At 41.2% G+C, this 16,977-nt stretch overlaps 1 protein-coding gene across 13 annotated transcripts in view; it reads right to left on the bottom strand.

Annotated features, from left to right (window-relative positions):
- Positions 1–1,459: 1,459 nt before the first annotated feature.
- Positions 1,460–16,977, bottom strand: part of TGFBR3 (transforming growth factor beta receptor 3) — a 207,769-nt gene continuing 192,251 nt past the window's right edge. For all 13 annotated transcript variants that reach the window (XM_089919793.1, XM_089919731.1, XM_089919757.1 and 10 more), the window contains 2 exons: positions 15,231–15,338; positions 1,460–4,878 (listed from right to left, as the gene is read on the bottom strand). In XM_089919793.1, coding sequence (XP_089775919.1) covers positions 4,760–4,878; positions 15,231–15,338 — 227 coding nt within the window. In that variant the 3' untranslated portion in view covers positions 1,460–4,759. The remainder of the gene's footprint in view (positions 4,879–15,230; positions 15,339–16,977) is intronic.

Below are 16,977 nucleotides of genomic sequence, written 5' to 3'. Positions count from 1 at the left end.
CTCTAAATTTGAGGACTGTGGAGGCTTTTTCATTGTTACATGTCTATTGTTTGCATTCATTTTATACATATACATTAACTGTTTGCAAAAACAAATATTTTTTATTCAGTGTAACTACAAAAGCGCTATGGACACTTTCAACAAAGAAACTCAAAACTAGAAAAAAAGTCCAGACACATTAATGCAAAAATTTACATGCAATTTCAGGTAGTTAATAGACACTCTGAAGCTCATTTATGGATCAGCTAGGTTTCTGCTCCAGTAGATACAAAGAGAGTTTAACAGCAGAAAAATTGGTTGACCTGCCAATTTCTCCGTTTTTCCTCTGAGCGAGGAGCTGGCTCCAGGGCACAATCTGGGTACTGGACATTGGCTGGACTCTTATCTGTAACGAGGACTCCACCTTCGCTGGAGTGAGATGCTGCTTAAGCCTCTCACACTGCTCTTGCTGTGTGGACACCTGCCTGTGTGAGGTGTGAGCATGGGCCACTGGCCTTGTTACATTTTTGGGTCTGTTTCTAACCATCTAGATCACTAATTCTCAAAAGGGGAGGAGAGGCAAGGATATGAGAGAGCAGTTTGTAAACACATATTCAATGTTATAATTTCATCTCTGATAGTAAAAGCTATTCTTTTCATAATATAAATGTGTCTGGTGGGAGATATGCCACATAGAACTTTAGTTCCAGAGAGGTGAGAGAAGTAGCTGGGAAAGTAAGCAGATTATTCTCTTTGAACCATGCTTAGGAGGCTGAACTTTATTCTGAAGGCAAATAGAGGAATTACTTAAAGGCTTTAAGCTGGAAGGTGACATGACTTGAGGCTGTTCAGGACTCCTTTGGCTGCGCGGTGGAGAGAGAGTTGGAGGGGAGCAGGCTGGGAAGTGGGCTTGTGCAGTGATTCAGTTTAAGAGATAACAGGCCTTGGATTCCGGGTAACAGCAGGAGGAGAAGAAATAAGTGCATGGTTTGGAGAAAGAGATACTCGAAAGATAGAATAAACTTGGATTTATTCATTTGGGGGTGTGAGAACCAAAAAGGAGTCCAGAGAGATTCCCAGGTTTCTGGCTTTAGCAGCTGGTAGATGGTGATGGCGTATTGATAGAGAATGCTAGAACCAGCACTGAGGTGTTTGGAGGGATTGGAAATAGTAGGTCCAAAATACGTATTATTTCTCACTCCGTGCCTCTAGGAGATTGACAGAAAGCCCCTGAGCGGATTCCAGGGCTGACCCCCACTTCCAGGTCTCCTGCCATGTTTTTCTGAGAAGAGTAGCAGCTCCTGCATGCCCACTCCGGTCTGTCTACCCCCCCACCTCTGCTCTGTGAGCCTTCGCCCTTCCCCTCCCTCCTCCTCATGAGCACAGTAGTAGCGGAAGATAAATTTAGGAGAAAGGCACAATGAACAAGGGTTATATCAGCCTGAGGGGAGAATTTAATGATGACCAAACAAGACACGTATTAATAATTGATATATATCTTTTTATTATGCACAGATAAAGGACTTAAAACTGTGGTTATCAAAACTATACATCTAAGCATGGTCATAAGATTGACGACATACTGAACAGAGAAAAGAGTACAACAGGGGTGCTCAAACTGGCCACAGGGATTTTCAGGGTACTCTTTTTACCCTCATAGATGATGAAAAACAGCAACAAAATCAGGCTCATTCAGGAGAAACCAGAAGAGAGAAGTATTGTATTTGGAAACTGATAATAGTCCTTTGCAGAAAAACATCTGTCAGTTTCATGAACAACCCCCAGCGAAAACAAACAGGAAAAAAAAATCACACGCACGAGTCACCCAACAAAATGTGCTCTGTTAACACAATCAGCAGTACAACCATCACTCAAATCATGAGGTAGTTACAGTACAAAAAAACCGGCACGCAGGTGCACACCCCCTCACACACTCACAAGCACGCCCACAACAGAACACACACAGGAAACGGGTTTACAATCTCATTACAGACAAGGAAAAGACCTTTTGTTTTGTTTAGAAAATGCTATAGAAACAGCTTACTCAGAAGGAATCTGACTTTCCAAATACAGAGCAACGGGCTGGTACACACCACACGGTGAAAAGCTATAGGGTATTACACAATCTGCCTTCGAGTTTAGGGCATTTCAACAACAGCTTTAGCATCAAATAAATAAAACAAAATGGCCTCTGCAAAGGAAGGGTGTAACCTGCAGAAGTAACTGAAGACTTTGCAGATAGAGGAATTTAACTGGAATATAAAAACAGTTTTAAAGAAACTTGTAGGATGTATTATAAAGTAGAGCTTATACTTTGTATTAAAACTGTGAAATATGAAGCAACTGGAAATGCTGTAACAGGAAGCTAGGGAGAAAACACAATTTTTAAAAAATGTTCACTTTTTAGAAACATTTCAGAAATACTTAATGATGTTCACTCTGCAATTAACACAGGATTGGGTTTCATCAACATGAATTTCTTGATCTGAATAATACTCCTGGATAGTAAGACCCAAACAAATAAAAGTTGATTTCTTCTCCTCTTTCTTTTAAAATCTTTTGGTTTGCACCCATAAATTTGTAAATTAATTTTAAATTATTTATAAAATCATCGGCAATGTAGCATCTCTCTCAAAAATATACATTTAAATATATTACAAAAGGTTTTAACCCTGTCCATCTAAGAATTGGACCTTTTAATACCTCTTAATAGTTAATCATCTTTTTAACAGGATGGATAGGGATTTTTAAAAAGCAAAGAACTGATCAAAAGAATTCACAGTAACTGAAATTAAACATTTCATATGGAGTAACTTAAATTTATCTAAAACACTTAAATATATCTTTATACACAGATTTTTGTAGTAAAATATAGCTATAAGTGACTTAAAGACTCTAGTCTTCTTTGAAGACATCTTTAAACTTTTTTATACATAGAATATGCTAAAACAATACATTCTGCTGAAGGTCAGGCAAAGCGCATTATTTTCAAACACAGGTAGCATAATCCAGGTCCTCCACTCATACCTTTATGTTAAAAAAAGTTAACTGAAGGCAGAAGTTTTTCTAACCTCCTATCTTCATTTGTCTGTGAAAATCTGCAAAATTATCAATATAGATAGCCTGGAAATCTTAGCCCACAATCTGTTTTGATTAAAATCATCCTGATTGAATGTCTGTAACTATCAAATCAATCAGAGCATGACTCCATGATGGGTTAACGATTGTCAATCTCTACCTATTTGCCTTGTAGACACTGCCCTCAGGTCTCCGGTGACATCAACATTTCCTACTTAAGATTCCATTCACAGAGAACCAGGCACAACTTCCTTATTTTAAGAGCAGTTAGATTTGCTTATGAATAGTTTGGGGGTAGAATCTAGCCTGTTCTATTTGTAGACTTCTGAGTTGTTTGGGAGAATTCTGGAAAGAGAATAATATTTATTTGCAATGAAGTTACCTTCAGGAGTAAATGATTTGGCATGGACATTTTCCTCCGGCATCTTTTTTTAACATAGAGGTATCAGTTGAGCTTATTTTAGCTGCAAAGTGGTATCATATTATTCCATTTTAATAAAATTCACCTCAAATTCTTTTTGAGTTTTGGGGGTATACTGAAGGCAAGAGAACTAAAGCAATCCAAATGAGTGTCTTTTTCCGTATCTCATCAGTTTCTTGGCAGAACTGGTGACACTGTTCAGATAACCAACAGTCTGCCATACATTTGCATCTTACAAGAGCTTGGCGTTTACAAAAGGGTCTAGTGAAAAGGTTGACATGTTTTGCATGGAAACACTAATTCTCTCAAATATATTTAAGAATAAGTTCCAACTCTGAAGGTGTAGGACATTTTAAAAATGGGAATGAATTTTCTCTTCTTAAACTGAAAAAAACGAATGTGCCAAATGACGTATTATATACTTGTACTGGTACATATATCACTGTGCAAATTCCTCCTCAACTTTACAACCGAATTTTGCCCCCATTTACACATTGATGTAATAGAACACATTGTCATAAATGGGCACAAATCTTCAGTCTCAGATTTTGGCCATTTTCAATTTCTATATGCCTATAAAGAAATGCAAAATTTACATTAAGACATTTTTGCAGTTGGTGTGTGAATGTGGGGAGAAGGAGGAAGCTGATAAGGAAATCAGCACTGGTTTTGGCCCAGGGCACAAGAAAGGAATGTTGCCTTGAGGTGTGTCAGGATGCAGTCCGTGAGGGCAGCACCCATCAAGCCGACACAGCAGTCCCCACAAGTGTGGCAGCAAGGTGAGAAGTGTGCATCCAGAAGGTGCAAATTAGAAATGGAGGAACACACTGAGAAAGTCTCGAAGCATTTCTGTTGTTTTACATCTTGGTTCAGTTATAAAAGAATCTTTGGCCACATCTACTCACTGGTTCTACTATCTGGCTATTATGCTTTTACCAACCCTTTGCGTCTGGGTAAAACGCAGGGCTCCAAATTACGGATGTTCTTACCTGGACAAAGCAGCATTTTAAAAACTGGCATGTGTTTCACATTGAAAACCCCCAAGCCTGTGAGGGGCTGGTGGAGAAGGCCACCACCTTAGCTTTCTCACATGAATCTAGTGTGTTACAGAAGCCCAGGGGTCACATTTATATTAGCCCTGGGTGGGGGGTGAACACAACAGGTGATCGCTATATTGAAATTCACTCTCTTTACCAGGGACCCACAATCTAGCCTCCCGAGTCTGGAATCTGGGCCCAGGGGTGGGCCCCCAGTCCTGCCCTTGGCGGTGGGTGGGGCAGGCTAGGCTGTGCTGCTGCTGGAGCAGGGCGTGCTCTGCGTGCTACCGATGCTGTGCGCAGCGCTGCTGTTTTCCGAGGCTGGTGGGGAGGTGGGGACCTGCTGCCTTCCTGCAGTCTCTCCTGCAGTTAATGAAGAAAAGGGGTGAGGAGAGATGCATGTTACACATGTGCACTTCTGAAAAGACCTTTTTCTCAGTTTTTGTTTTATCTTATTTAGTTATTTTTTTAACATCTTTTTTGGAGTATAATTGCTTTACAATGGTGTCCTAGTTTCTGCTGTATAACAATGAAAAGCCCATTTTCTCTGATGTTCTTCTCATCCACGGGCAGAAGCAACTAGACCAAAAGGCCTTGTACCATAAGGCTGTTCTGCTTGTGGGTATTTTATTTTGCTTTTAAAGCCTCTTGCATGGGGAAAAGAGAACTGATTTCAAGCAGACTGACAGTTAATAGGGGCAAAGACCCCGATAGTTGAGGACGAATGCCCAGGATTTCAGTGCCTGCAACCTTTGAAGACCACCATCATCTGTACTGTGTGATCCAACTGACTAGCACCTGTATTCAGGAAACACCTCCTCTCATAAAAGTATCGTAGGGTTCGGAGAGTGAGGCCTTTAACCGTAATAAGAGAATCTTGGCAATTTGGAGGCCTTTTTCTGAATACCCCTGGTCGAAACAGGGGTAGTGACGGCTAGGTTTCGCCCTAGCTACAGCGGAGAGAGCACCGTGCACGGAGCACATGACCCGCCTGAGAAATGGAGGTATAGGAGGAGCCTGCTCCCAGAAACACCTTTTGAAGAAGGGGCTTAGCTGTTGCACAAGGGGACTGTGGTTGCCAGGCAACAGCCCCTCCATTGGGAGGTTTACTGCAGGGTGCAGCTGAGCACATCAAGCACCCCACTTTTCATCACACACCCCACTGCATTTCAGCAAAGCCCATACCTCACGCCAAGTGCGCAGGGCTGTGGGGAGGCGGGGGAACCTTGGGTCACACAGATGGTCTGCATTTAGCACTGCAAAAGGCTCTAGAGCTGTCTTTTCTTCAACAAAACTGGCCTCAGGGCAGCCCTCAAACAATGGCTCCAGGTAGGGAAAAGTGACCAAGGCTCTCTGATGACAAACACTGCATTTTCTTCGAAAAGTCAAAGCATCAACTTCGTACACTTCTGGTCAGCGATCTCCCCACTCCAATGTGGGAAGCCCCAGAGGGCCAGGTCTGTTTATGAATGAGCCTCCTCTTTCCTGTCAGGCAGAAATACACAGCACTCTGCAGTTGATAAGCAACCCTCTGGCCTCTTCCTTAAAACAAAACACACCAGCAAAGGCTCTGCCCTCCAAGCACAGGAACTTAGTCCGTTACTTCCATTCCCCTTTTGGGGCCCCTCAAAAGCCTCTGCCAAAACAGCAGTTCTACAAAATGTAGAAGCAGCTCATGCCTCTGGGTCTGGTTACAGCTTTCCCTGTCACCCATTTATGAACCACACGGCTACAACACACATTCTGGCCTCAACCTCAGGGCCTTGCATATGCTTGTTGCATATTTGGCCCTTGCTGTATTTCCTCTGATTATCTATTCTTCTGGGATTGGTGGGATGGAGAGGGGAGAGCAGGTCAATATTCCTCAGAGGCAGAGAAACAATGTAGTTTTCACTCTTCTTTTTTTTGGCAATCTATATTTTGGACCCTTTCCAGCATTACCCTCTACCCTTCATGTGTGCATTTAGTTAAAGGTGGGGAAGTTTGCCTCAATGACAGTGACTTTCTGCCAGAAATCCACTTTCCCCAGAGTGGGAACTTTATTTATAAAAGGAAATTAAATCTGTTAGCTATTCTGAATTATGTCTACCCCCTCCCACCCCCAAAATACCCCAAATCCTCCAGAGACTAGAACAACTAGTGATATACTTTAAAAATTCAGCCCCCTTACAACCCACATGTTGAAACATACCCAGCTGGATTCTCAGGTTATCAATTAGCAGGACTAAAGTGGCTGTATGTGAGGCACATTTTAAAAATATCTTTTCCCCATTTCAATAAAGGATCCGTCAGAAAAGCAGGAAGTAAGTCAATACCCCACCTCCCTGTTTTGGCTCACCTGGGTTTCGTTCGTTCAGCCTGATAGCAGCTAAAGCAAGATGGCTTTGGCTGTTCTATCGACAGTGCACAGGTTTGTCTCATCCCAAACGTGACATGTGCTTGATTATTCACATTCAGGAAAAGTTGCCAGTACTACTCCCTGCCCAGGAAGTCTGAATATTTGCTTTCCGATGTTTATTTGCCAAATATAATTTGTTGTCATGTCAGTTTATTTTAATCATTGCCCATTAAAAGGGTCTTTCAACTTCCAGAGTTTTGGAAACTCTTGCGCTGCTAATACAAAACACCGTCCAAAATGAAACCCCAAGCAAAACAAAACAAAGAAGTCCCCTATACTCAAGACTACAGGATACATTTCACCAGGGTGGACAAGTCAACTTAACCTAATAATCTGCTGGCTTTGAGAAAACAGTGTGCCAAGGAGTACCTTTTGGAAATGTTGAAAACGGCTTCTTTAGACTACCCCTTCTAGCTCTGTGTCTATTTTCACATGTGAGATGTGAGATTTCTCAGTATAACCAAGTTGTTAAAAACTTTTACCTTTGGAAAAACTTTTACCTTTGGAGAAATCAAGAAAAGTTTTCTCATTGTCAGATGCAAAGTGGCACTACAGAAAAATTCACCATGAGAAAGGAAGTTGAATGCGCAGATGTTCCTGCTTAAAAAGCCAGCAGAGTCCCTTAGGTTTTCTAAGATGGGTTCTTTGGTTTTCTGCTCTCTATCACAGTGACCTCTGATTTCTTGGAGCACTGAGTTTCTCTAAAATATCCCTTGGGTGACAAATACAACTGGCCTACTTCTGGAGAAGATGGATGGTCAGGGAGGACTGCAGGGCTATGCAGAGCAGGCGCACTTAGAGAATGCAAGTTCAAGGAAGGCTCCCTGCTCATAAATATCAAACTTGGCCATCAGAAGAAATGTGTTCAGTCTTCATGCTTTGCTCCTAAAATCTGAAACCACCGAGGAAGAGATATTTGAGAAGGAGAGTGAGTAGGGGAAAGAGGCATCTGGCACACAGGATACTCAGGAGGAAGGTGTGTTAGGACAAGGATTCATTCCACCCGGCTCAGTGTGAGTTGGTGGTATAATGGTGGGCATGGCTGCCTTCCATTCCACCCGGCTCACATATTAGCCTGTGGCTGAGCTTAGATATTGCCAGAGATGCTTTTAAGAAAAAAAAAAAAAAAAAAAAAAAAAAACCCACATAGGGCTTCCCTGGTGGCACAGTGGTTGAAAGTCCGCCTGCCGATGCAGGGGACGCGGGTTCGTGCCCCGGTCCGGGAAGATCCCACATGCCACAGAGCGGCTGGGCCCGCGAGCCATGGCCGCTGGGCCTGCGTGTCCGGAGCCTGTGCTCCGCAACGGGAGAGACCACAACAGTGAGAGGCCCGCGTACCGCAAAAAAAAAACAAAAACCCACATATTTTAAGGGATAACCTATTTCCTTTCTTTAGCTTGGCATGGAGCTGTCCAGATCCGATTTCCTGCCACCTCTTTGGCAGTCTACTTTACAACTGGATTCTTATCTCTTAAATCTTTCACCATGGCAGGTCCTGGGGAAGAAACTTAATCTAAAGATGTGAATAACATGGAGAAGCTCTACGGGGAAACAACAACAGAAGAATTTTAAAGAAAGGTGAGAGGAATCTCAATTATTTAGCCCAAAGCAGACAGTTTGCAAATATTGCCCACAGAGGATTATTACAAAGAGGAGCAGACAGGTGTACTGCTCCCTGGAGAGCAGTACATGAGGAAATGGGTTTAAATGGCAGTGACAGAGATTTAGGTCACATAGCAGGGAACTTCCTGATTATGAGGATTGGTTAGTTATAGCGGGAATTTATGGAATTTCTTTCTTGAGAGATATTTAAGCATTAGATTGAAAACCATATGCCTGGGGGTGACTTAGACCTAATATTACTTGATGCTGCAGAGAAAACAAAGATATTTTCCTCAGGGCCTATGTGTTGGTTCCAATTTTGTACCAATTATTGTCTCTTGATATCCTAATTATAATTATTTCACAAGCTCACTCCAATAAGGAGAGTGAACTAGACCACCTTTAGTTTAGAGAAGCTTTCAGTCACTATTCATCATTTTCAAAAATTGTCCCTCCTCACTTTTCAAGCTAAAGGACTTTCCTGTTGTAGGCAAAACTCTGCAGGAGGGGTGAATTAGATGTTGTTATAAGTTATGGAGAAAGGTTCCAAGGCAGGAAGTAAAATCTTTCAAAATGTTCTGCCTCCCACTTTCTTTCTATATTCCCGCAATATGGCCAACCTGTTCGCACCTGCACTTTGGTTTTCTGTAGGCATCTTACTTTAACTTAACCTGAGCACTTGGGTGAAAAGAGTGGATCCTGCCCTCTCTCCAGGCATACCAGGGTTCCCATCTGTCCCACCTGCATCTTTCTGATCCCTGGGAGTTAGTCTCTTGTCTCCTACTTAGTCCCACTTTAGCTGATCTTCTTGCTGTTTCTTTCTTCACCTGGACTAAACTGGGGAGCTTGGAGAAACTTCAGATGTCTGAAAGCATTTGAAGCCTCTAGAGATGCTCCTAATTAAAAGGAGCATCCTAATTACCTGACTCAGGTGGACCTGGGTTTGTGCTTGACTTCTGCTTTAAGAACATACAGTGTGTTCAACTCAGGATCGTTGAACAGAAGCCCGAGGGATTGGGACAGGCACACCTAATTCAACACCTCAGCATTTTACTTTGTTCTGTGAAACACAGCGTTCCTTCCACACTTAGATTTTTTTCTGCCTGCACATATGAGTAACCTTACATTTTTTGGAGGACTTTGGAGTTCAGAAAACTTTTCACTTGCATTTGTTTAAATACTCTCACCTTCATAACCCTGTGAAGTACAGATCATCTCTGTGTTTACTAAAGAGAAACATGGTTCATATTCTTGGCTCAGGTAACAAGATTAGCAGTTGAACAAACTAGTGCTTCAAGTCCAATTTCTGACAATAGCCCACACTTAAGGTGGTACAGATACACATAGAAGGTGGCCTCCCTCCCACTTTTCCCCTCTTCTTTCTCTTCTTCCTCTTATTATCATCAAACTTTGAGTGCATCCGGTTCAGGGACCACAAAGGCAAGTTAAAGTAAAGATAAATTATAGCAACATCTAAACCACCCCCTCCTACAGTTTTGCCCGCAAAAGGTAGGTCTTTTTTTTTTGGAGAATGGGGAGTGGTAATTTTTGAAACTGATGAAAAGGGATTGAAAACTTCCCTAAACTAAAGGTAGTCTAGTTTACTCTTCTCACAGGAGGGAGCTTATGAAATTCAAATATCAAGAATCAAGATATTAATTGGTACAAAACTGCAAGTCATAAGCTTAGAGGAAAAACCTTACCAAAATGACAATTTACAGATTTTTAAAAGGCATAAACCTATAAGAAGAAAGAAAACCTACAAGAAGAAGAAAGAAAACAGGAGTGGAGACAATAGCAATAAAATATTGGAAGCTAATGAGGAAATGGGTGAGTAGTAACTGACTTAGCAGATTCAAGTCAAGACTTAGGTGGAACCTAAGCCACCAGTAGGAAAAGCTGAGAAACAGCCAAGTAGTAACACAGAACTCCTCAAAAACGCAGGAAATGGTGGCATCAGGTACCCCTAGACAAGAGGGTGAACATGGGGCTGTAAGAAGTTGGGGTGGCTAAACTTCTGTTTGAGAAGCAATAACATTTCTCTAAATCCCCTTCTTTACTCCATGGTGCTGGGACCCTGCCCTTCCTCATCTGGGAGGAAGACAACAAGTTTACTCTCTAAAGAGGATGAAACTAGGGTTCCGGGAATGACCAACACCAGCACAATTGAGGGTAGAGAACCACAATTACAGAGGAGAATTAAATTAATGTCTACATGTTGAATGTTGTGACACCCAGAATGCTGACAGCCAGAACTACAACCTCCAGGAAGGAAACAGGAAAACCTGTTTCATTGAAAACCTGATAAGCTCAAGAGGAAAGATCCAAAGATGAGATACCAGGAGTTCCTCAGTAAAAGGCTTAGCCAGATCACCCTAAGGGAAGTTCAAAATCAATATGTTCTATCCACAAGCTCAGAACTTCCCTATTCTTAAATAACTCTATATTAATATTCTCAGAGAGATAAGACATTGCACCCATAAGATAAGAGTAGGATATATTTTTTTAATTCATAGGAAATACTTCTTGGAATTAACAAATGTGAAGGCAGTATTAAAAATGCAATAAGAAACCGAAAGATAAAGATGAAGAAATCTCCTAGAAAATAAAGAAAGGAAAAAGATGGAAAACAGTAAAGGAAAATTAGAGCATGATTCAAGAAGTTCAACTTTCAAATAAAATTATTTCTAGAATGAGAGAACAAAAAAAACAGGGGCAAGAAAAAATAAATAATTCTAAAAAATCTCAACAATGAAGGACATAGTTTCTAGACTGAAAGGGCTCAATTAATGCCCAGCATAATGAATGAAAATATACCTAAATCAAGCACGATTATTGTAAAATTTCTTCCAGAGAGAAAAAACAGCTCAGGAATCTGAATGGCTTTGCATTTCCCCAAAGCAATCTTCAGAGGTAAAACTCAATGAGGAGTGCTTTCAAAATTCTGAAGAAAGTTGTAACCTAAAATTCTATACCTTGCCAAACTATCTACCAAGTGTTTGTATAAAATGAGGATATCTGCAGACATGCATGGTGCAAAAAACATTTACCTCTTATGTTCCCTTTAAACCAAGAAGGGGGAAGACAAGATCCATGACACAGGACATCCACAACTCAAAAGTACTGAGGAAAATGAATCAGTAGAATATCTGATATCTGAATGTGTAAGTGTAAGAGGAGACTGAGACAACTGGCAGAGTCAACTGATGAATTAGTGATAATTATATACAAAACCAAGGTAATGTGGGGGTGGAGAGAGAGACAATTATTAATTCTAGGGAAAATTAGAAGTCATGCAGGAGAAGCAACACTATTATACTACATGGCTAAAGTGTGGTTAGTATTTAGGCTGTCATAATAACGCAAACATTAATTCTGACCTAACCAAAATGTCAGTATAATTCTATTTGGAGGATGGTGGGGACAAGGGGGACAAAAAAGGCATGAATATATAATTGGCACACAGGGCTGAAAGAGAACTAAATTTTCATTTTCCATAGTAAGAGGTCGACAGAAAAGACCTAAAATTTTTGTCAAGAAGTGGCAACATATTCATGTTATTTAGAGATATGGATTGATGTCCAAGAGAATCAGCTAAGAGTCAAAAATGGTGCTCTGAGGAGACAGAAAAGGGAGTGGGGCAGTAGGGGACTCATGTTTTTCATAACAAGAACTATTTACAGAACTATTTCAGCCTTTAAACTATGTGCATGTTGTGATAAAGCTTAAAAGTTTTACTAAAAATTAAAAATAAATGCTTTTGCTCCTCTCCTCAAAAAATTAATAGATATAATATTACACATGACTTTTGGGATCTTCATGAGTCAGGTTAGGGACCATGACCTAGCTAGGCTCCCAGGAGTATGAAGATTCTATGGCTCCATTCCAGCACCATTTCCACCCTGACTGCCCCTCCTCTCTGCACCATCTTAGTGGAGAATGTAAATATTAGAAATGGAGTTTTCCAAACAGAGTGAATATAGCCCTAAGGAAGTATCCCTTATTGTGCCCAAAGTTGTCATATGATAAAGCAGGGACCCAGCTTTTATGGACTAACACACATTCCAGGTGTGTACGTAGATCTCCACAATTGAAACCTGTGACTTGGTTCTGCACCCTGAGCTGCAGATGGAATGGACAGCACAACAGGAAGTTGTCTAAATTAAGGATCATTTTAGCCATAGAGGCAGATGCTGCCTGAACCCCCAAATATACCATATAAGGTCTGAGTTCCACAGCTTAGATTATTGTGGAAACTGAATGGACTGAGTCAGTGTTTGTATAGACACCTCTTCCCATTGGCCACTGCATTATGACCTTCTCTTTTTATCTAAACTTGCTGCTAGCTGACCCAGGTAAGAAACTGAGGGGCTTCTGGATAGGAAACTACCATTTAGTCCTAAAGTGAGCCTTTTTCTTCCTTGCATGACACTGGTATTCCTTATGAGCAATCTTTAAAATGAACCATAGGCTATAGCTTTTAATAAAAAGTCATCTGGGGACTCCCCTGGTGGTCCAGTGGGTAAGACTCCACGCTCCCAATGCAGGGGATCCGGGTTCGATCCCTGGTCAGGGAGCTGGATCCCGCATGCGTGCCACAGCTGGGAGTCCACATGCCGCAACTAAAAAGATCCCGCATGCTGCAACGAAGACCTGGCACAGCCGAAATTAATTAATTAATTAATTTTTAAAAAGTCATTTGAAGCTGTACCATATGTGATGCTAACAGGTTTAGAGCCCAAATGACAGTGTCTATAAACCTTTCAGCTTCCAAATCAGCATAATTTATTTTGCTGGAAATCATCACAGGAAGGCCTTTGTGGTTTTTGTTTTTTAATCTACTTACAAATCTATGACCAAGGCCAGTCATGGCTCAGCAGGAACCTGGTAAGCGTCTGTGGGTGACTACCCCGTAGAAATTCTCAGGGCTACAGAGTCTTCTAGGCGTACTTTCAAGTTCATTCCTAATATATACAGCATAAGCTGCCCAACAGCCCTAAACCTTACAGCCATGCAGGACTGGGGAAAGTTGCAAAGAACTGTGAGTCTGAGATGTGAATGTGTCAGTACTCCTGTGACAAAATTATTAACTCTAAGATGCTCCTCTGCTAAACGCTGTGCCTTCCAGTGCTTGTATACGCTGTTCGTGAAGAAGAACATTCCTAAACTGATTCACAGATGTTCATATATCCTCAGAGCCTTAAACTTAAGAGACTTATTTCCTTTCTCTCACGTGAAATATACACTTGACCCTTGAACAACGCGGAGGTTAATCTGCATGTAACTTATAGTCAGCCCTCCGCATCTGCAGTTCCTCTGCATCCGTGGATTCAACCAACCGCAGACCGTGTAGTGCTGTAGTATTTATTATTGAAAAATATCTGCGTACAAGTGAACCCTCACAGTTCAAACCTGTGCTGTCTAAGGGTAACTGGCTTCACTCAAAGGATGCCGACGAGGAATCTGTGGACTCAAAGCCTACTGTTAAACTCCTAAACTTTTGTTTTGGACTGTGTGACTTTCCCATGCTAGGCACATAGGGTTCATTCTTCTCCTTCTGCCATAATTTAAAGTAAGTCAGTCAGAGAATGCAGTATTTGAAGGGAAGATTCTGATGAAGATTAAGATGTGACTTCTCAAAACGCCCTTCCGTGCTTCTCTTCCCTATAAAGCAGTCATCGTTTCAGCCTGGCTAGTTGGATGGCCCAAGGTAAGGCCAAAGATCGTGGCATGTGTTGGTTCAATGGAGAATTAATGAAATTCTAAACAGAAAGTCTGTGCCTGTCTCACCTGAATGATCAATCCAGCAGCTTACCTAGCTTCACAGCGTAAACAAGCATCCAAGAACAGACAATACCAACTAGCTTCCTAGACACGCCTCAAAATGCATGTCTTTCCTTTCCATATTTGCAAGGAACCTAAGAAAGAAGCAATAGAAGGGCAGTCCACTTGTTCCTTCCCTTGCCCGACAGACTCTCCGAGCCTGGCCTGCATTCTGTCTTGGAGTCAGAGCAGGTTCTCTGTTCAGGCCAGAATGTTTCAACCTTGGGACTGGGTGTAAGGGGCAGGAAGAAAGGCACATGAGAGATTTTAGGGGTGGAAGAGCATAACTTGAAAACAAACTGCTTTGTTTCAACCATTCTTATCTGTTTACAATTCATGAAAATATATTTTGAAAATTTAAATAATTTTCAAGCAAGACATGAGAATTCTATGTTTATCAAAAAAGACATGGTATGGATTTAAAAAAGGTTGAGAAATTCTGGTTTATGCCATTGATTAGGGCCTCTGGTGGACAGTGCTCAGCACCTTGGCTTCCTTTTTTACTTCCTGCCTATTTATATGTTTATTCTGATTTTTAGCTTTGGGGGAATGTTTTATGTTTCCAGTTTGTCTGCATTATCTTTCTTTAATTAAACGCTAACCACAAAATAGCTTTATTAGCAGCTAGACTTCAGCAACATCTCAAATGTAATTAACATATATAGTTTAAACATTCCTTTTCTAAAAGGAATTTAGAGATTTGCTTAAAGCAAATTATATTTTTGCAAAACCCAATTCATTCCAATACGTAAATGTGAAAATGGTGGGAATGAACTTTCTCTCTCTTTCATTCATTATTTCATCCATTCATCCACGCAATGAAACACTGAGTGTCTATAGTGTGCCAGGCACATGGAATGTGCACCAACTGATATGCAACAGTCACACTAACCTGTGTGAGAATAGATGTACCATAAGGCCCCTGTCAGCAGTGCTCCAATCACAAATGCTGCGAACGCAATGCCCATCACGGTTAGGGTGTCCAGACCATGGAATATCGCTATAATGAAGAGAAACCAATGTATACGTTGAGTGACTCTGCATCACATGCTGCAATTTTATATTGTTTCACAAGTATTGTCAGAAAGGCTGAGCACCAGCTAATAAAATCTGAGGATAAAAAGCAGATTCCAACAAAATACACTGTATGTGAACTTGCAAATATTTTCTCAAGAGAAAAATGAAATTTTCAGATTTCCAAGATACCCTCAGTTTGCAATTTATTTTGAGCAACAAACTTACTAAAAAAAATCAGATTTGTCAACTCTGTAAAACCTTAGGTCTATGGTTCATTGTCTCAATCTGAGGACCTACTATTTGAATGGTAAGTGGCTTGAAAAGTCAAAGGTTAAGATGCTTGGGAAAATAAGGTGAACTTCTATGAAAATCTGACTCATGGCTTCTTATTCGCTGAACACTGAGACACTACACAAAAAACAACAAGACACTACATAGAAAACACACTCCAAACACTTTACAAACATACCTTCTTGAACATTTAAAAGTATGAAAGATAACAGGAAGAAAGGTGGTGAGAAGGAGAAAACATACAATAAGGATAAACTATTCCTATGGATTATAAAATTTCACTGACCTCCTCACATTAAACCCTCCATCTCAACAATTACCTATTGTGTCATTTAACACAACTTACTTTTTAACACTTTTCCAACCATGATCTTTCTATAAGGTGAACGGAAATACTCCTCAGTGGGGAGTGATGTCAATTTTATGGTCAGCAAAACATATAAATAGAACCAATTGTTCCTCAATTTGGCAAAGATTTTTATATTTGAAATTAACTCTAGGCCACAGAAATAGAACACTTCCTTTCATTTAAGAGAACTACCTTCTTTGAATCACTTATAAAAAGTAAAAATCAGTTTCCAAGGGAGAGAGGTTTTTGGTGGAATAAAATATCTAGTCTCTCTTTTTTTTTTTTACTATAAATTGAAGGTACAGGGTCTCCCCATTATTTCAATACTGTTTCTATGCTCCTCTCCAGTCAGAAGTGACTCCAGCTGATCTCTATGTAAATTCAATAACTTCAGGGTAGAAGATACAGGTGTAGACAAAGGTGACCCTTGAGCAGCCCCAGCACTTGAAAGGGCTCAGGAAAAGTATAATGTGGTAGAGAAGATTCTGAAGGAGCCAAATTCTCAAGTCCTGGTCCCTACTCTTCTAGCCATGTGCCCTATGGTGTTCATTTAACTTCTAAAAAATGGGACAGCACTACCTCACCTGCTGAAGGCAGGGGGTAAACAAAAGGAGTTTGCAAAGGGGCTGGGGATCCCCTAGGAGTAAGAAGTGGGAAGAACGCTATGGAGGTTAAGACGAACCAAGTCGCCATCAACCTAATTTAGTCTGTAGGACAGATATTAAAAGATGACTTGGCTTGGGCTTCCCTGGTGGCGCAGTGGTTGAGAGTCCGCCTGCCGATGCAGGGGACACGGGTTCGTGCCCCGGTACGGGAAGATCCCACATGCCGCGGAGCGGCTAGGCCTGTGAGCCATGGCCACTGAGCCTGCGCGTCCGGAGCCTGTGCTCCTCAACGGGAGAGGCCACAACAGTGAGAGGCCCACGTACCGCAAAAAAAAAATGACTTGTCTTTTCATGCCTACAGATGCAAAAGTGGGGCA

The sequence above is a fragment of the Delphinapterus leucas genome, chromosome 1 (genome assembly GCF_059928025.1).
Source record: "Delphinapterus leucas isolate spDelLeu-1000000601 "Yukka" chromosome 1, BTC_Dleu_Yukka2, whole genome shotgun sequence".
In the NCBI taxonomy this organism is placed as follows: domain Eukaryota; kingdom Metazoa; phylum Chordata; class Mammalia; order Artiodactyla; family Monodontidae; genus Delphinapterus; species Delphinapterus leucas.
This window is presented reverse-complemented; position numbering and strand designations above follow the sequence as displayed.